Source organism: Adiantum capillus-veneris, chromosome 16, assembly GCF_014529385.1.
Source record: "Adiantum capillus-veneris isolate H3 chromosome 16, ASM1452938v2, whole genome shotgun sequence".
Classification (NCBI taxonomy): domain Eukaryota; kingdom Viridiplantae; phylum Streptophyta; class Polypodiopsida; order Polypodiales; family Pteridaceae; genus Adiantum; species Adiantum capillus-veneris.
In genome coordinates this window covers 26,387,313-26,408,394 of record NC_140946.1, presented here as the reverse complement: position 1 = coordinate 26,408,394, position 21,082 = coordinate 26,387,313, and the positions used below count along the sequence as shown (strand labels likewise).

At 41.7% G+C, this 21,082-nt stretch overlaps 1 protein-coding gene and 1 pseudogene across 1 annotated transcript; both read right to left on the bottom strand.

The window, feature by feature from the left end:
- Window positions 1-2,575: 2,575 nt before the first annotated feature.
- Window positions 2,576-3,169, bottom strand: LOC147438743 (scarecrow-like transcription factor PAT1; annotated as a pseudogene).
- Window positions 3,170-19,699: 16,530 nt separating this feature from the next.
- On the bottom strand, window positions 19,700-19,939 carry LOC147438742 (uncharacterized). Its single transcript, XM_086484526.1, has one exon. The coding sequence runs from the start codon at window positions 19,937-19,939 to the stop codon at window positions 19,700-19,702; it is 240 nt and encodes a 79-aa protein (XP_086340652.1).
- Between the last annotated feature and the right edge of the window lie 1,143 nt (window positions 19,940-21,082).

Sequence of the window (21,082 nt, the reverse complement as noted above, 5' to 3'; positions counted from 1 at the left end):
TAGGGGCATCATTAGTTGCTCTTTCATTAGCAAAATCAAATCTATCAACATTCATTTTAATCTATTTTCCCTTGTCAACCATACTAGCAAATTTTAGGTGTAAATTTTTACTTATACTTTGGCACTTCAAGCCCTAGTTCCTACTCATGTTTTCCTTCAAAGATAAGCACTCAAGAATCTATACCCGTGGCTCAAATATTATGAATTGGAAGGAATAGAAGAAAGGGTTTAACAGAGCCAAGACAACACCGATTCCTATCAAGCTTCTAATAGCTCAATAATGGTTAAGCCATAGGCAAGACCCGTAGGACTCCATTATTATGACCATAGATTTTGATGGTATCCCCGTTAACTGCATAAAGCACGCGTGCTTCAAGGATGAAAAATCCCAACTCTACTTACTCTTTTGCAATTAATAACACCAACCATTTGTATCAAGCTTGAGGACCTCTCTTCTTGAGAAAGAAAAGAGAAACCAATAGCTCTGATACCAATGTAATATTTAATGCACTAGTAACTTGTGTGTAGCGAAAATTGATAACATAATGATCAATTCATTAAGAACAAGTTCCTAATCAGCATAGAGAGAGTACTTAATTTGAGAAAGCAACATAGCAATTTACACCTAGCTAATTTGGCATTGACAATAATTTAAAAGAGAGAGAAAAAGAACAATTGACCTTAAAAAGGCTTTGTATTATAGATTCTCTCATCAAGGGACTTTTGTACAATACAATTCTTGTGTTCCTTGACAAAAATCGTTGGTGCAATGAAGATGGCCTAGCCTCAGTCCCAAGACCTCACACACCTAGTGTCCCTAGCCTCAGTCCCAAGACCTCACACACCTTCATAAATGGTGAGAGCTAGCAGGGAATGAAGATGATTGAGAGGAAGAAGATGTATCTTACAAGAAAGAAGTATTCCCCTCACATAGTCACTCTAATTAGCATAGCTTAGCTTAGTAATTAGCATGGTAGAGAGGAGATGAGCATGCCATTGAAGCTTGGCTCTTGGTTGGATTTGCATTCCATAGCCAAGAGTTGTTGGTGTAGGCCTCTACTTCTCAATGCCTGGAGAAGGAGATGGAGTTATTCTTGCACACATGAGTTGTGTGTGTGTGTGTGTGTGTGTGTGTGTGTGTGTGTAGCAATGTGTTAGACTAAAATGTAGCCCTCTCTCTCTTCTTGGTTGACCCCTCTTGCAAATTGTGCTGGCCTCTCATTGGCTCCTGCAAGGCTTAGCCAATCATAACTTAGAAGCATAATTGATAGCCTTGTGACATGTGTCCCCCTTTCCCCTTTTGTGAGAGCTTTAGGTAATTAAATAACTCATTTAAACTCTCATTGGACCTTTTTGTCTTCTGGCCAAAAGGATTAGGCAAGCCATTGGGCTGCTGGATACTCATCGGACCCCTTGGTAGAATGTCCAATAGTCTTCTCGGGAGCGTAATTTCTATTGGTTCTTTTATTCAACATTTTTAAATTGATTAGACTAATTTTACTCTAGCCTAATTCTCATTGGTCCACCTCTATGGCCATCCAATAGGATTTGAGGGGAAATTGGGGGCAAATGGCCTAGGAGTTTTCCATGTGTCCATTCTTCCCTTTGGGGAGAGCTTGGGAGTGTGTGTGTGTTTCTCCCTCATCCCCTACCATTAGGGCTCGTCCCCTCCTTCCTAGGGATGTGGGAAGCCTTTTTAGTCTTCCCATGACCATCCAATTTTCCCCTACTTTGGCCTTCGGACAATTGAATTAAATTTAGGAACTTTAGCCTATGGAAGTTTTAGTGGAGCTGAACCTTAGTTCTTTTAAGCCCCATTGAAGCACATTGCTCTTTTGCAAACTGTCCCCTTTTGGATCCTCCTTTGGATCCCTGATAGAGATTGGTCTAGCAACCTTACCAATATTCTAGCTTTTACTCCCCTGGTACTTCCCCATATTAAATGATCAGTTTAACATGAGAAAATCATTTGTGAGAATTATACATTAATTTTTATGACAAGGTTGATCTTTCATGGTTTGTAGAACAATATACAATTCCTCGGGGAGTTATCAAATGTACTTACGAGTCTTCTTTCAAGATTAATCGGCCTAATTTCAATATTTATCAAGCCTCAATTATGTTAAATCTAAGCATTGACCCATCAAGCAAAAGGAACCTTGTAGTTAATGAAAAAAATATATCGGTTGATACCTTATCTTTAAAGATCTTTGAAAACATAGTAACAAATGAGCCAACAAATAGCCCACCACACTAAAGTTAGAGTATAAGCCCTCAATGCAGAGATATAATTATAATCCATGATCTATTCCCTGTGACACAAGCAAAACTCTAGTTCAGTCTAGTATTGGACAAAAAGTCATATACCAAGACCTCTTTATTGACTAGATACTTTTGTAAGCACAATCTCTTCTCCTGCCTTGGTTATGCTTCTTAAACAAGGTGAAATAACGTCAAAATATGCTTGGCAAGAATGCACACTTTTATCTGCATGCATGCTTTAGTTCACAAATGATGCCATACAAAGGATGCTAGCATTTATCCACACCTTAATGCCATGCAGAAGGTGCTAGATTTAATCTTCTATTTTACCTTTTCCATCTTCTTTCAATTTGTACTTTTCATTGTAGGACTCAAGTAGGGATTTCATTGCACTGTCTACATATAAGCTTAGTGGGTGCGGCTTGAATCCAACCATCAACCGTGCGTGCTCTCCATTTATCAACAATCTCATGATGCTCAACTCGTTCTACGCCTTCATAACTTTACTGTAACATTGACAATATCATGAGCCAAACAATAATCCTTGGCATCCATTTTGTCTTTGCCGTCCTGCGGGAGTGCCACAACAATAGACTCAAACACAACAGAGTAAGAATCCAAAGTTTCCACAAACCTGACAAAAAAAGGCACTGTGTTTGTGTTTCCATCTTGCTCCACCAGAGTGAGCACCTTCGGATTCATACTCTTGCACATTCTTATAATGCGATCTTGGGGTTATCTAGGCAAACACTTTCATTTGACATATGATGAAGTTGTAGATAAAAATTTATGGCCAGGGCCTCCCAAACTTCCTTTCGATCATGAAGTCCTGCAAATTCCAAAGAATTAATAGTGGTGAAATCAAAACACCAAGGTTATTCGCCAACCTCATTTTAATAGCCAGCATCTATGCCTCCCAAAGGATAAGAGTGAGCAATAGAATCATCAACAATACTAATACGCATACATGAGGGACCTTTAGGCCTGCTCACCAAAGCCTGTATAAGAGAGAAACACTTTGTTCTTGATCAATTTGGAAATCAAAGATATGAACCATGGGTTCTTTTCTAAATGCTTCAACAATTGCACAATTTGCTACCATAAATGCAACCTAGATGTATGGGCATATTTTACAAAGTTTTTGCATAGCTAACTTTACTTCAATAGCAGGAAAGCACCTGCATTTTAATGCCTGGTATATAGTGGACCTAGAGGCATGCTCAATTTTAAACTTTTCTATATCAAAGGTTTATTAACAAAAAGGATCTTTCTCAAATTTTAAAATACTTTTTTGGTCTTGAGAAATCTATAAACTTGATTTAAATACATTTGCAAAGTAATAAATAGATTAAGACTACATCTAGCATTGTTACCATATACGTGTGGTAGTGATATGTGTGAATACACTAGGACCGCCGGGGCATTTTTTCCCTCTTTAGGAGGTTTTTTCCCCCGTGCATTGTATATACTTCCATCACTCTAGCGCTATCTATCTTTCCATTGCACACTAAGTAACACACTCTCTATTGTGTGCCTTGAGCTTCCTTTGTCTTCTCCAAGCTGTGTGTGTTTCTTTGCAACCCTAATTCCAACAGTTGGTATCAAAGCAGGTCACGTCCTCCCGGGCTTAGTCGCCAGCTGCTCCAGCACACGCCTGCTCACTTTCTCCGATTTCAGTAAGCTTTGGCAAGCGTTCGTAGGTTGATAAATATTTTGGGAAAGCTCGATGAGATTGGACTGCTCAGAATTTCGATTTGGGCTCATTTCGGCCTCTATTTCCACTATAGGCAGTACTGCACAGGCTATTTCGGCATTTTGTGCAGAATTTCTGTCAGTGCCGTTTTTTGCATAATAGGTGCCTTATAATATTCTACGGTTTGTGCTATATAACACAAGTTGTTCCCGCTCAGTTTCTCCTATTTTCGGGCAGTTTTCACATCAGGTGCAGCATTTACCATGGCTGACAACAACAACATAGATGTGTTCAAGATGTTTGCTGCTGAGGACAGGTTGGATGGGGACAACTACCCTATGTGGGCTTATATGATGCAACATGTTCTTGTGTCAAAGGGTGTCTAGAACATTGCAGGGCATTGATGTACGTCCTGGTTCTAAGGATGTAGGCGATGTTGAGGATGTTGCAGGTCTTGCTGCAAGGATTGCAGCTGTTAGAGTTTTTTTGCCTACGACAGAACAAGATCGTTGGGATGTTAAGGATGCGCAGGCTCATGCATGGATTGCGTTGTCTGTGAAGTGCACCATTGTTCCTCACATCCGTTCAACAAAATCTGCAAAACAGGCTTGGGATATTTTAGCAGGTCTTTATGCAAGCTGCAATGAGGCTAAAATTGCTTTGCTGTGTAAAGAGCTGGAGTCGAAGATTATGCATGAGGAAGATGATATGGACACTTTCCTTGCTAGTGTCAAGGATATCAATGAGCAGCTTATTTCTGCAGGTGAAGTCATTTCAGACAGTTCCCTTGTGCAGACTGTTCTTGATGCCTTACCAGATTCCTACGAGAATTTTGCTAGTACTTGGGGACTTATGACCCAAGGAAATCCCCAAGTTGTCAAGTTTGATGCATTATGTACATTGCTGTTGCAAGAGTCACTTTCCATAAAAAATAGGACTAGACAGCGTGCAGTTGAATAGGCTTTTATTGCTTCTCAAAGAAAGGGTGGTAATGCAACCACTTCTTATGGTTCTGCTGCGAGTGGCAAAAATTCTGTTCCTAATGCTTCTGCTGGCAGCGCTTCGTCTGGCAATTCTGGTGATAAGGGGAAAAAGAAGATGCGTTGCCATAATTGTAAAGCCAATGATCACTTGATCAAGTCGTGTCCTAAGTTGAAGGCCAAAGAGGCTAAGAAGAAAGAGGGTGGTTCCACTGCAAATGCTGGTTCCACTACAAATGTAGCCATTGTTGAGTCTTCTATGAAAGGAGACTGTGTTGCTGATGTTGATGCAGAATGGGCTTTTAGCGTAGAGTGCACTTACAATCCTGCTGTCCATGATGCATGCTTGTCAGTTGCTGCAGATTCACATGTGTGGTATTTCGATAGTGGTGCTACAAAGCACATTACCTCACATCGTGAATTGTTTACCTCTCTTGAGTCTGTCCCTCATGGGAATTCAGTCACTTGTGCCAACAACGCCTCTTATCCAGTTCAGGGAGTTGGAAAGATTGTGCTCACTGCTGCTAATGGCAGTTCCTTTACACATGTTGATGCACTTTATGTACCTGGGATCAAGAAGAATCTCTTGTTTGTATCCGCACTTGCTAGACTTGGACTTGTAGTCAAATTTGTGGATGACAGATGTATAGTTCATGATCTCAGTTTTGGTGATAAAATTGTTGCATCTGGGCTTTTGTGCCGTGGGCTATATAAGCTCACTTTGTATGACAAGTGTGGATAAAATTTTGCAAATGCTGTTGCAGATTCAAGGGCTATTTCAGATGCAAAACTTTGGCATGCACGTTTTGGTCATCTGAATTTTACTAGTTTGTTGCGTTTGCAGAAATCTGATATGGTTGCTTCTTTGCCGCCTCTTGAAGCACCTGTCAAACATGTTTGTGAAGGCTGTATTTTGGGTAAGATGCAGCGTTCTAAGTTTCCAAAGGATGGTTCAATTCGGGCCACATGTAGGTTGCAGCTTGTGCATAGTGATGTTTGTGGGCCCATGCAAACTCCGTCCTTGGGCAATTACCTGTACTTCGTGACTTTCATTGATGATTACTCCAGGCATGCATGGGTATTTCCTCTTAAAGCGAAGTCCAAAGTTTTTATGTGCTTCAAACAATTTCCGGCTATGGCTGAAAATGTCTTGAAATGTACTATGGGCACCCTCCGTTCTGATCGAGGGGGGGAGTATATGTCTCATGAATTTAATGCATTTCTGGCTAGTCGTGGGATAAAACACCAATGTACAGTGCCTTATACACCTCAGCAAAATGGTGTTGCTGAGAGGAAAAACAGGTCACTGACGGAAATGGCACGATGTATGGTCAAAAGTCAAGCTTTGCCGCATTCTTTTTGTCTTCAGGCCATTATGTGTGCCACTTATGTACTTAACAGGTGTCCTACGAAAGCTTTGCAGTCTATTACTCCATATGAAGCATGGCATGATAGAAAGCCTTCTATTGAGCACATGCGTGTTTTTGGTTGTTTGGCATATGCTTTGGTGCCACAAGTGCAGCGCAGATAATTGGATGATAAGGCTGTCAAATGTATTTTTGTTGGTTATAGTGCTGAAAGCAAAGGTTACAGGTTGTATCATCCGCAAACAAAACGTATTCTGGTTTCACGGGATGTAGTGTTTGTGGAAGATTCCGTTCAGCCCTTGCTGTCATGTACTAGAGATAGTGATGTAAGCTCACATGACATTTATGACACTTTGTTGCCTCTTTTTAGTGGTGGAAATACGAATGTAAGTTCGAATGAGGCAAATGTACAGCCTATGGGGGTTTCTGAAAATGTTTTAGATCAGCCTATTACTGTTGCAGATGTACATGATGTACTTGATGAGGAAACGACTGAAAATGAGCAGGCTAGAGGTATGCCAAAATGGCTGGCGCACACTTTGCGTGACAGTAAATTGGATGCACCTTTGTCTAGTCGTACTCGTTCAGGCTCTCACCATGCATCTTATGCATCAGATTGTTATGCTTTGGCTGTGTCTAGCTTACATGATGTTGAGGAGCCTTTGACTTTTGATGAAGCACAAAATTCAGAAAATTGGATGGCTGCCATGCAATCAGAATATGATGCACTTATAGAGAATGACACATGGACTTTATGTGATTTGCCTCCTTGCAAAAAGGCCATTGGTACGAAGTGGGTTTATAAGTTGAAACGCAAGACGGATGGTGAGATCGATCGCCATAAGGATCGACTTGTTGCAAAGGGTTATGCACAACAAAAAGGCATAGATTATGAAGAGACTTTTGGTCCCACTTGTCGTATGACTAATGTGCGTTTTCTATGTGCATTGGCAGCTCATTTTGGTTGGGATGTACATCAATCAGACATTGTTACTGCTTTCTTGAATGGTGACATATTTGAGGAAGTTTATGTAACGCAGCCTCGCGGTTTTGTCATAAAAGGACAAGAGGACAAAGTGTGCAGATGTAAGAAGGCTTTGTATGGGTTGAAGCAATCTCCTTGTGCTTGGTATGAGAAAGCTGACACTCATTTGGTCAAACAAGGCTTTCGTAACAGTCCAACAGAAAGCACATTGTATGTAAAGCGTGAGGGTGATGTACTTCTCATTGTGGTTCTTTATGTTGATGATTTGCTGATCACTGGACCAAATGAGAGACATATTGCTGAATTTAAGGCTGATTTGAATGCTACTTTCAAGATGAAAGATTTGGGTCTATTGCATCATTACTTGGGTATACAGTTTAAGCAGTGTGATGGTGGTATTGCCTTGTGTCAGAAAAGTTACATAGAGACATTGCTATGTAAGTTTGGACTTGAGGATTGCAAACCTATTGCCACTCCCATGGAAACAGGTTTGAAATTAAGTCTACATGATGCTGGCGATCCTGCTGATGTCACTCTTTACCAAACTGCTGTTGGCTGCCTCATTTATGTATGCAACACGAGGCCAGATATTCAGTTTGCAGTCTCGCAGGTCAGCAGATTTATGCATAGCCCAGGGTCTAAGCATTGGCAGGATGTCAAGAGGATTTTCCGCTACCTTAGTGGCACTTTACATCTTGGCTTGTTTTATCCCAAGGGGGGATCATTGCCGCCAGACTTACATGCTTTTTCGGACTCAGATTGGGCTGGTTGTTTTGACACGCGAGTGTCCACAAGTGGTTTTTGTTTCATGCTTGGCAGTTCATGTATATCATGGTTGAGCAAGAAGCAACCTACTGTGGCCACTTTGAGTTGTGAGGCTGAGTACAGGGCAGTCTTCATAGCTACGGTTGAGTGTGTATGGCTCAGATGCCTTATGGCTGATTTGGGTGTTGGACAGGACACTGCCAACACTATCTACACTGACAGTCAGAGCGCATTGGCAGTTGTGAGGAACCCAGTTTTTCATGCTCGCACAAAGCACATTGAGGTGCATTACCACTATGTCAGGGAGAGGCTCGCAGCAGGAGAGATCAGCTTGGCTTATGTGCCAACATAGGACAACCTTGCAGATCTTTTCACAAAGGCATTGTCTCGTGAGAAGCTTGAAGCTTTCCGCAAAGCTTTGGGCTTACTCCCCTTTGTGGACTGATCCTGTCCTTAGGGCATGGCACTTCCCTTTACTCATGTGCCAGCTCTCGTTCACCGCATCACTCCAGGGGGGATTTGTTACCATATACGTGTGGTAGTGATGTGTGTGAACACACTAGGACCGCCGGGGCATTTTTTCCCTCTTTAGGAGGTTTTCTCCCCTATGCATTGTATATACGCCCATCACTCTAGGGCTATCTATCTTTCCATTGCACACTAAGTAACACACTCTCTATTGTGTGCCTTGAGCTTCCTTCATCTTCTCCAAGCTGTGTGTGTTTCTCTGCAACCCTAATTCCAACAAGCATTGAAAAATTATAGATACACTCTACAATCTTTTGGATTTGTTATCAAGTAATCAGAAAGTTTTAAGTATTTATCTAAATGGTCCTTAAGAAATTTTTCTTACCACTACATGTTAATTTGGTTTTAATATTCAAATTATTTATAGCCTTCCAAAACACTAGATAATCATATGTTAGTTGTTTAGATTTAACCATACTTCTTAAAAAATAAACATGGCTTTTATGATCATATTGAATATCGTATGTTTCACTAAAAAATTGAATCGTTAAAAAAAAAATTATAAGCTTTGAGTAACATTTAATGCATTAGTAGCTTGTGTGTAGCAGAAATTGATAACATAGTGAGCATTTCATTAAGACAAGTTCATAATGAGCATAGAGAGAGTACTTAATTTGAGAAAGCAACATATCAAATTACACCTAGCTAATTTGGCATTGACAATACCTAAAAAGAAGGAGAAATAGAACAATTGACAACAGTTGAGGACCGGATTTACATGGAGCCGATCCCCCCTCCATAAAGGCTTTGTATTATAGATTCTCCCATTGAAGGAGACTTTTGTACAATACAATCTTTGTGTTCCTTGACAAAACTAGTTAGTGCAATGAAGATGGAAGCTTCGTGCACCAAATTATGCTTGAAAAACACACCTAGTGTCCCTAGCCTTAGTCCCCAGACCTCATACACCTTCAAAAATGGTGAGAGCTAGCAAGAAATGAGGGTAGATTGAGAAGAAGAAGATGTATCTTACGACAAAGAAGTATTCACCTCACATAATCATGCTAATAGCATAGCTTAGCTTAGTAATTAGCATGGTAGAGAGATGAGCATGTCATTGAAGCTTGGCTCTTGGTTGGATTTGCATTCCATAGCCAAGAGTTGTTGGTGTAGGCCTCTACCTCTCAATGCTTGGAGAAGGAGATGGAGTTCTTCTTGCACACATGAGTTGTGTATGTGTATGTGTATGTGTATGAGTTGTGTGTGTGTATGTGTGTAGCAATGTGTTAGACTAAAATGCATCCCTCTCTCTCTTCTTGGTTGACCCCTCTTGAGAATTGTGATGGCCTCTCATTGGCTCCTGCAAAGCTTAGCCAACCACAAATTAGAAGCATAATTGATAGCCTTGTGACATGTGTCCCCCTTTCACCTTTTGTGAGAGATTTAGGTAATTAAATAATTCATTTAAAGTCTCATTGTACCTTTTTGTCTTCTGGCCAAAAGGAATCAGGCAAGCCATTGGGCTGCTGGATGCTCATTGGACCCCTTGATAGACTGTCCAATAGTCTTCAGGGAGATTAATTTCTATTGGTTTTCTATCAAGAATTTTTAAATTGATTAGACTAATTTTACTCTAGCCTTATTCTCAATGGTCCACCTCTATGGCCATCTAATAGGATTTGAGGAGAAATTGGTGGCAAGTTGCCTAGGAGGCTGCCATGTGTCCATTCTTTCCTTTGGGGAGAGCTTGTGAGAGTGCGTGTGTGCTTCTCTCTCATCCACTACCATTAGGACTCAACCCCTCCTTCCTAGGGATGTGGGAAGACTTTTTAGTCTTCCGATGACCATCCAATTTTCCCCTACTTTGGCCATTGGACATTAGAATTAAATTTAGGAACTTTAGCCTATGGAAGTCTTAATGGAGCTGAACCTTAGTTATTTTAAGCCCCATCGAAGCACATTGATCTTTTGCAAATTGTCCCCCTTTGGATCCCTATTTTTGCTCCTTTGGGTCCCTGACAGAGACCGGTTTGGCATCCTTGCCAATATTCTAGCTTTTACTCCCCTGATACTTCCCCATATTAAATGATCAGTTTAACATGAGAAAATCATTTGGGAGAATTAGATATTAGTTTTTATGACATTTCCTCTCTCTTGAAATCACAGTCGTCCTCAACTATGAGGTAGAGTGTAATGGAATTGGCCTATTTAATTTGAGAGTAGCGAAAATTAATGAGAGTACTTTTGAGAAATGACTTTGTGAGCATAGCGGGTGAACATAATTGAAGATAGCAAAATAATCATAGCAATTAGCTAACTTGGCATGAACAATACTTTTGCAAAAGAGAGAATTTAGAGAACATGAAAACAGTTGAGGACCGGATTTATGTGGAGCCGGTCCCCCCTCCAATAGGCATTTGTATTATGATTTCTCCCATTAAGAGAGACTTGTTACAATACAATATTTGTGTTCCTTGTGACCTAGGTGATGCAATGAAGATGGAAAGCTTCATGCATCACAAACATAACATAAACTTGAAGAAAAGCTTTAACTATCCCAAGCCTCAGTCCCAAGAACTCAAACACCTTCGAAGGTGGAGAGAGCTAGCAGGGAATGAGGGTAGGGAAGAGGAAGAAGAAACATTTTGTAGGAGAAAGAATTAGTTACTCACTTATCATAACTCTTGTTGCTAGCATACATAATAGCATAGTAATGAAGAAGAAGGAGATGGCAAGCTTAAGCATTGAAGCATGGCTCTTGGTTGGATTTGCACTCCATATCCAAGAGTGTTAGTATAGGATCTCAACCTCTACTTGCTTGGAGAAGGAGAGGGAGCCCTTGCACTTTGCATAGCACACAATGAGAGTGTTTTTGAGTGTGTGTGGGTGAGTATACCCCCTAGCTTGCTTGGGTCAACCCCCCCTTGTAGCTCATGCTTGAAGCTCATTGGACCCCTCCAGGCCTAGCCAATCAGAAGCAGGAGGCATTACAAGCAGCAAGGGTAGCCTTGAGACAAGTGTCCCCCTTTCCCCTTTGAGAGAGAGGGCTAGATAAATGCTAAATCATTTAATTAAATCTCCTAAATTATTATTGGATCCCTTGGGTGGCCAACCAATAGGCTTCAGGCACACCATGAGGGCAACATGAGGAGGAACTTGACAAGTGTCCCTTTTGCTTTCTTTGTACCATACATGCCTTGTGTGAGTGTGTGGGTGTTCTCTCTCATCCCCCCTCATGTAGGGCTCGCCCCCTCCTTGTAGGGATTGAATCTTTGACTTTTTGACATCTTAAGCCCCTCATGTATAGGCCCAGTTCCCACCTATGAGGTAGAAGAGATAAAGCCTTAGTCATTAGTCAATTTTACTTAGCGGGTAGAGGATCCCTTTTTACCCTACGACATCTTTGCAAGATGGATGACTAATCCATTTGGTGCTTGGGAGACATAGTTGCTCCAAGCATGTCTGATCTTTAGTCCATTTCATTCTCCCAAAGTAGAGTGACAAATTCTACTTGGTGTTTGAAAGACGTCGTCATCACAAACATGATTCTAAGCATGCATACTAGTTAAATTTGTGCACAATTAAAAAAAGGACTAGTCTTATAAGACAAGAACATGAGTCATTTAAAAGAAATTTGTGCATTTGCTTACTCTAATGTAGCATTGTAAGCATTGACAAGGTTCATACTATCCTTAAGCTGTATTCCTTGCATCCATCTAGCATCTTCAAAAGGATAATTTTTGAACTTAATAAGATATCATCCGATAATCTTACCATGTCTTAGTACCTTGTCTTCATGCCTAAGGACAGCTTCGGGTTGTAGCACCTCTTCTTGGTCTTCAACTTCGGGAGGGTCTTCAATAATTGGTTCAGTTGGTGGCTCTCCTTTGTAGGGCTTAAGTAGGCTTACATGAAAGGCATTGTGTATGAGCCAATGGTTGGGCAACTTGAGTTGATAAGCCGTCTCATTGATGGGCTTCAAGATTTGGAAAGGACCATAGTATCTTTTTGCTAGTTTACCATAATACTTCTGATGGCTCGTAGGATTTTTGCCCGTCGTTTGCCTTAATCGAGCCTTAGGAAACTTCAGTAAGACCCAATCATTTTCTTTGAACATTAAGGCTCTTCTGTGCTTATCAGCAATAGCTTTTTGCCTTTGTTGAGAGATGGATATAGCCTCCTTAATCTTTTGAAAAGATTCTTGTAGGTCACGGCTATACTCATCGGCGGCGAAGATCTTCCCATGTACTTTGAGTAGCAAGGGACTTTTAGGTCTTCCCTCAATGATCTCAAAAGGTTCTTTTCCCGTAGAAGTATGTACAGTATTATTGTAGGCATACTCTACAAGAGGTAAGTACTTTTCCCATTGTGAGTGTTGATCTACTTCGGTAACATAAGTGTTGAGTAGATCGAGTATCGTAAGATTGGCTATCTCACTTTGGCCATCCGTTTGTGGGTGATAGGCCGAAGAGAAATTCAATCTCGTTCCTAGATTTTCAAAGAGACCTTTCCAAAAATTACTGGTCATTCTAGGATCTCTATCTGACACGATGGATGTAGGTAATCCATGGTGCTTGAAAATATGAGATATGAAGAGAGTTGCCATTTGATGTGCCTTAATAGTCTTTTTGACATGAATAAAATGTGCTTGCTTGCTAAACCTGTCAACTATTGTCCATATTCTTGTATTCCCATGGATAGACTTGGGTAATCCAAATATGAAATCCATGGATATACTCTCCCATGGTGAATTTGAAATAGGAAATGGCTGGAGTAATCCAGGTTGCTTCCCTCTATCATGCTTGGTCTTTTGGCATACTACAGATTTTGAAACATACTCTTGTATGTCCACTTTCATGGTAGGCCAATAGAAGTACGTCTCTACTCCTCGGAGAGTAGGTTGAATACCTCTATTCCCCACATATGGAGGAGCATGGGATTCATACATAACTTTCTCACGAAGGGAATGGGTAACACATAGCCTATTGCCGTGGAGAAGATAACCATCCTGCAAGGTGAATGGTTCCTCTTTCTTCCCCAAAGCAAGGGTTGACATTATGTCTCTAAAGTCAGGGTCAGTAGCATACTCATCTATCATAGAGGATAGATCATTGTGAGTAGCTATAGACACCGCATTAACTTTGGGTCGTCGTCGTGAAAGTGCATCGGCCACTTGATTGTGCTTACCAGCTATGTGAGCAATATGGAAATTAAATTGCGAAAGAAAATTTGCCCAACTCATTTGTTTGTTGGAAAGCTTGGTTTGCGTCATGAAATACTTGAGACTTTCGTGGTCGGTTCGTAGGATAAATGGAGTCCCCAATAGGTAGTGCTTCCATGTGTCTAGGGCATGTAGAACAACTAAAAGCTCTTTCTCATAAATGCCCAAGACTCGTTCATCAATATTGAGCCTTCGGCTCTCATATGCTATGGCATGCCCTTCTTGAAGCAAAACTGCTCCAAGGAAATCACCACAAGCATCACATTGGACCTCAAATGGCTTCGAGAGATCCGGAAGCACAAGGACTGGTTGGGAAGTAAGCTTCTCTTTGAGCTTTTCAAAAGCATTTTGCTCCTTAGCAGTCCATGCAAACTTAATGTTCTTCTTAGTTAAGTCGTGTAGTGGTCCTGCTACTTGAGAGAATTTTGCTATGAAGCGTCTATAGTATGCGCACATACCAGCAAAGCTTCTTAGCTCATGTAGATTTCTTGGGTTAGGCCATGCTTTTAGTACCTCTAACTTTGATGGATCCATTCGGACACCATCTTTAGAGATAATATGACCTATGTATTGAATCTCTTGAAGGAAGAATTCGCTTTTCTTTTGGTTGAGAAAAAGCTTGTTCTCCCTTAATGCTTGAAAAATCACTTGGAGATGTTGCTTATGTTCCTCCAAAGACTTGGAGTAGATGATGATATCATCAAAGAACACTCCAGTGAATTTGCGGTACGGTCTAAAAATTTTCTCCATCAAATGATTGAACGTAGCTGGTGCATTAGTCAAGCCAAAAGGCATGACTAGATATTCATAAAGACCAAACGTTGTGCGAAACGCGGTCTTTAAGATATCTTCATCCACTATCCTTATTTGATGATAGCCACTCTTAAGGTCAATCCTACTGAAGTAGGTAGAGCCTTGTAGCTTATCAAACAGATCTTCTACCCGAGGTACGGGAAATCTGTTTTTGATAGTGATATGGTTTAGTGCTCGATAGTCCACACACATACGGTATGTACCATCTTTCTTTTGCACTAAAAGGACTGGAGAACAAAAGGGAGAGGAACTAGGCCTCACCATCCCTTTGTCTACCAGCTCTTGTACTTGCCTCATGATCTCCTCTTGTTGAGCTTGTGAGACTCGATAAGGAGGCTTGTTAGGTGGTGAGCTTCCAGGAAGGAGCTCAATGTGATGGTCATCATCCCCTCGTTTTGGAGGTAAGTCCATAGGGATATCATCGATGAACACATCTTGGAATCCATAGGGATATCATCGATGAACACATCTTGGAATCCTTTTAGAAAATTAGACAAGTCTAAATCTTCTTGATTCCTACCATTTACATTTGATGAAACATTAGTATCTTTTAGAGACTCTTTGATAAAAATCATGTACGCAGAAACTGAGCTCTTCATTGACTTATCAAAAGCAAGAGGATTTACAAGTGGAATAGTGCGACCACGCTCACTAGTATCTATATACATGTTCTTTTCCCTGTAGGTGAAGTAGATTCTCCTTTTAGGGAACTTCATGTTGACAGCCATGCGATCAAACCATGGTGCCCCTAGGATAACATCCTCATGTTGGAGAGGAGAGATGAAGAAGTCTTCTTTGTCGACATAGCTTTGGACATGAAGCCTCAACTTCCCAATCTAGGGAGTAACGGAGGCTTGTTGTCCCTTGAAAGCTGCATCAGCCACTACTATATCTCCCATCTCAAAAGCTTGAATGCCCAACTTGGTGGCCAACTCTGTTGATATGAAGTTGAGAGTAGAGCTAGGGTCAAACAAGATGAAGGCATCATGCTCTCTTACCTTTCCCCAAGCATAGGAAAGTGATGATCCTTTGAAATGAGCATCCTCTTTTGGAGTTTCGATGGTGGAAGCCCTAGGAGTCTCATTGCGAGTATTCTTCTTGGGGGAAGAACGATAGCCATGTCCTTGCTCCCCACACTTGAAACACTTATGGTCCTTGCGAAAATCTTCAAGCTCTTCAGGAGAGAGTTTGTTTTTACCTTTGTAAAATCCCTTCTCCTTGGACCGATTGTTGTTGTTGCTGGAAGTGACTTGGGAAGTATTTTGAACATTGGTTTTCCCCTTTGCATCATTTTTGTCTTTGTTTTCCATGGGCTTGACATTACGTCTAGCCCCTTGATGGAAATTGATGCGTGAAGCAACCATGGTGTGATGGATTACTTTGCTAATAGTACTAGGCCGTTGAGAGTTGATGTATTCGGCCATCTCTTCAGGTAATCCCGCACAGAATTGCTGTCTTTGCTCGGCAAAGTCTATCTTTTGAAAGACTGTAGCCTTGAGATGTAAATCCCAAAACTTGTCTACGTACTTGTGGATAGACTCATGAGAGAGAAGCTTCAAGCTGTGCCATTCAGTAAGCACTTTGTCTTTTGTATCGCTTGCAAGGAATTGCTTGATGATGGAAACTCGTAGAGTTTTCCATGTCTTTGGGGCTTCACCATTGCCACGAAGGCTAGCTCACCATTGACGAGCTGATTTTTGGAAGTGCATAGCTACATGGCGTAGCTTGGAGGACCATTAGAAAATTTCGGAGATCATTTGGAGGGCCTTGTAAGAAATTGTATTTCTCTCTCTAGAAACTTTTTTTAAAATGCACTTGCACCTTGTGAGTACGTCCAAAAGGACAACCAGACACTTTAAAAAGTAGATTTATATTCCCAATCGTCCTTGAAAACGGTCACTTTTTTATTTAATGCGAGCGTCTTTTTCAGGAGGCAGGTGCGGCGCATTCAAGGCAGCTTACGTCATCACTGAAAGTTGAAAAGTCACAAACTATCAAATAGTGATAGATTTTGAGGCTTTTGACACCACCAATGCGTCCGGAACGCCAAAATACCCTAAAAACGAATGTCTACTTGTCTCATTCCGACATCCGGAGAGGCAAAAAATGTTAAAAAACCCCAAAAAATGGGCTTTTTACTTAAGCCGCGCAAGGAGGCATTCTAAAATGCTAGAATGCCCCTCTGCGCGCCGTTAGTACAAAGCTCCTTTTAGTGATTTTTGGACAATTATCTTTCAAGAAAGCCTACCCATGTTTCTCTATTGCACTTTTGCACCATGCTCTCTCTCTCTCTCTCTCTCTCTCTCTCTCTCCTTTCTATAGCTTAGCATATTTAAAGAGAGAGAGAGAGAGAGAGAGAGAGAGAGAGAGAGAGAGAGAGAGAGAGAGAGAGTGAGAGACTCCCATTACTAACGGCGTGCGTGGAGCATATTTTGACCTCAAAAAACACCTCCTCGCGCCGTTAGTATAAGGTAACAGAAAGACTCTCTCTCTCTCTTTCCCCCGCCTTACTTCCTCTCTCTATAACACTCACACATACACACATAAACACATACACTGGTGGATGCATAGTACTAAAGGCGCGCATAGAGACATGCACACCGGTTGTGCCTCTCTACGCGCGCCTTTAGTATAGAGAGAGAGAGAGAGAGAGAGAGAGAGAGAGAGAGAGAGAGAGGAGAGAGAGAGAGAGAGAGAGAGAGAGGCTATGTGTGTGTGTGTGTGTATGTATGTTATATTTGTGTGTTTGTGAGTGTGTGTGTGTGTCTGTTTGTGTGTATGTTATATTTGTGTCTCTGTGTGTTTGTGTGTATGTTATATTTGTCTGTGTGTGTGTGTGTGTGTGTGTGTGTGTGATCAAAATGCACTTTGTAGAATTGTAACAATGGGTGTGCGTGCTCACTCTTATAGACTCGAAATTATGATCTCTAAGGCTAAGATGATGAATAAAAAACCTATGTGATAGATGGAGACCTTTTTAGAGATTTTTTGACATTTTCCTCTCAAAAAGCTCCCTAAAAGAGGAAAAAAGGGGCTTTTTACTAACGGCGTGCGATGAGGCATTCCAAAATTTTGGAATGCCCCCTCGCACGCCGTTAGTAAAATGTTCTTTTAGGGGTTTTTGACATTCTTTGCCTCTTTGGATGTCGGAGCCAGGCAATTGGACATTCATTTCTAGGATATTTGGGCGTTCCAGACGCATTGACAGTATCAAAAGTTTCAAAATCTTCCACCACTTGATAGTTTTGTAACTTTTTGAATTCTAGTGATGACGTAAGCCGTATCAAATGCACCGCATCTACCTTCTGAAAAAGGTGCTCGCATTGAATGAAAGAGAGTGATCGTCTTCAAGGACCACTAGATTATTAAATGAGGAGAGGGTTACCTTTTATATTTTTGTTAATATCAATCTATTTTTCTACGTAACGTAGGCTCTTCTCTCATTGGAGGAGCTTATTTTCCTCTCTCTTCCAAAAGGCCCTCCAAAAGACCTCCGAAATCTCCTAATGTCTGTGAGGCCCTCGTCTCCAAAGGCCGCATCAAATTGCTAGATGAAGGCCAACACTTTGTCGGTAGCACCAATGGTGCCATCATAGGTCAAAAAAGAGATACTCTTTCCTCCCTCCTTGAACTTCTTTAGCTTTTGTGACCTTCGCCATGCAAGAAATGATTTGCGATGTCCTCCCCTCTTGTATTCTCTAGGCGAATAGCCATAACTTTCGTCGGAAGAGGAGGAAGGTGAAGAAGAAGGAGAAGAGGGTGACCTCTTCCTAGCCCTTTTCTTCCTTTGTTTCCTCTCTTGCCTTTCAGAGCGATGAGGAGAAGGACTATGTGTTGATCTTTTCCTCTTGGGAGGAGTGGGCAATCGTCTAGACCGCCGTCTTCGTGGAGCCACATCTTCAGAGGAACTTAAACTTTCATTGCTTTCTTGCTCTTTGGATTCCTCCTCTCGAATGGGAGAGAGTCTTCTTTTGGGGGTCTCTTCAAGAGGCCTCCTAAGCTCTCTCTCCTCTTGGAGAGAAAGGGAAATTCCATAAGCACGAAGTTGTTGAGTAACTTCGGCTTGCAAAGCAGGGTTGCCCATAGCTTGCTGCAACCTAGTGACGAGATAATTCACAAACATGGGAGCATCATCATTAGCACCTTCATGTGCAAAATCAAAGCTATCAATGTTCATTCTACTCTCTTGATTATTGTCAGCCATGTTAACAAAATTTATGTATGTACTTAGTGTATGCTTTGGCAATTCAAAACCTTAGTTGCCACTCCACTTAGCCTTTGAAAATCAGCTCTTAAGTATCTACACCCACGGCTCGAAGTGGTTAATTATAGAGAGTAGAGGAGTAGGTCTAACATAGCAGAGTTGCCGAGGGCTAGCTCCTTTCAGACTTCTTATGGCTCAATAATGGTAAAGTCGTAGGCAAGTCTAAAAAGACTCCATTATTAAGTCCAAAGCTCCGGAGGTGTGCACCATCCCCCACATAGTGGGCTCAACAAAACCAATAATAGATCCCAGTTCCACTTACCCTATTATAATTAACAACATCAACCATTTATAGGCTACTTAAGGACCTCTCTTCTTAAGCAAGAAAAGAGAAACCAAATGCTTTGATACCAATGTAATGGAATTGGCCTATTTAATTTGAGAGTAGCAAAAATTAATGAGAGTACTTTTGAGAAATGACTTTGTGAGCATAGCGGGTGAACATAATTGAAGATAGCAACATAATCATAGCAATTAGCTAACTTGGCATGAACAATACTTTTGCAAGAGAGAGAATTTAGAGAACATGACAAAAGTTGAGGACCAGATTTATGTGGAGCCGGTCCTGTCAGGACACGGGTCCTACGGGCAGGGCCCTACCCTAAGGGGGGGTCATGGACCCCGGCCACTGGCCAGCTAGCAGTGTGGACATGGGATCCTAGGGCTAAGAGCCTATAAGTATGGGCGGTTGGGTGGAGGATCCAGGTCTCTAGCTCCTAGGGTTCTTATATTGGTATCAGAGCTAGGGGAGAAAAAAGCTATGGAGGAGAGAAGGAGCAGGGAAGCTATCGATTTGCTGCTTCATGTTCTCTCTCTCTCTCTCTCTCTCTCTCTCTCTCTCTCTCTCTCTCTCTCTCTCTCTCTCTCTCGCTCTGTGGTCGTCAAGCTGTCATGGCGTGTGCAGCCATGCTTGACAATCCGAGGGATCCAAGGTCCAAGACCCGCGTGCAAGGGGGCTTGTGCCGAGGAGGCGGGCAAGCTCGAGCTGCATGAAACCCCACGGGGTTGGGCTCTTCAGGGTCGCATTGCCCCTGCCAGTAAAACACGACACAGGGTAGGGCCCCGGTTTGCCACGAATAGGAAGCTGTCCTCTGAATTCTGCTCGCTCCGCTCTGCGCCATCGCCATCGCCATCGCCATGCGTTATTTTCTTCCTTATTTTCAAATTAGGGCGCCCATGTTTGGGTACCCTTCCTTACTAAGGGCCAAGCCCCACGACAGAATTGCCCTGTTTGTATGGCTACGGCTCGATGGTCAGCAACGGTCGTGGTGGGGACCCACCATTCAAGTTCAAGTACGCGTGATGACCATCAAGGCCACATGCACCTGTCTTGTCAGCCATACAAACAGTCGAATAAATCTCACACTATGCAAGCGAAAAGCAGGGCATTCGATAGAAATACTTAATGAGGTATGAAGTTTCCTTCGTGTGAAGCATGTGCTTGTTCTTTATAGCATGCAAAAAGGCCTGTGTATTGCCATACCAGTTTATTATCTGATTGTGCAATTTAAGTGTTTGCAACGACTAGTCAAGCAAGGCTTGACTTTGCATAGATTGGCAATTTAGGGTTCTACATGCACAGATGCATTGTTATTTTTTTCATTTGCACAACATTTACGGCAAGCAAGGCTTGCATTGAGTTCTGAGCATCGACCAAGGGGTTTCATTGCCTGTTGGAATCCACGGCTATGAGTCAGATGGATTCCAGTTGGGCATTTTCCACAGTCTGCAAAAAGCATGGCTCTCTCACAGGTTGTTCCAGTCCGTCGGTAAGCATGTTACAGTTTACAATTTTGAACTAATCTTGCCAAAGTTTTTATCATGCCAACTTGCCAAGTAGAGATTGCTTTGGTGCAATACGATAGCTACCCTTCTTCAGCTATCTTTTCCAGTATTGGGTACTCTCTGGAGTTTCAAAAAGATCTACGCTTTGGCAATTTAAGCAAGTCGGTTTGGAATATGCTAGTAGCATATGGACTTTGGGGGGGAACTAGGCAACAGGTCTATCTGTTTTTTTTTTTCCCCACTAGATCGGACTAAACCCAGCCAAGAGGGCATGCAAGGAGACATCTCATACTTCTACAGTTAACAACCTATATGGCTATGAGCCACATTCACTCGATGATCCAACAAATCACTTCTTGGTTTTCTTCTTGTTGGTGACTCATTTGATTCTTCCGGCAGCAAACCTCGTCAGTAAGTGTACTGGATAAGGTACACAATTCATTTTTTTGGTTATGCAGCATCTGTTTGATAGCTACGAT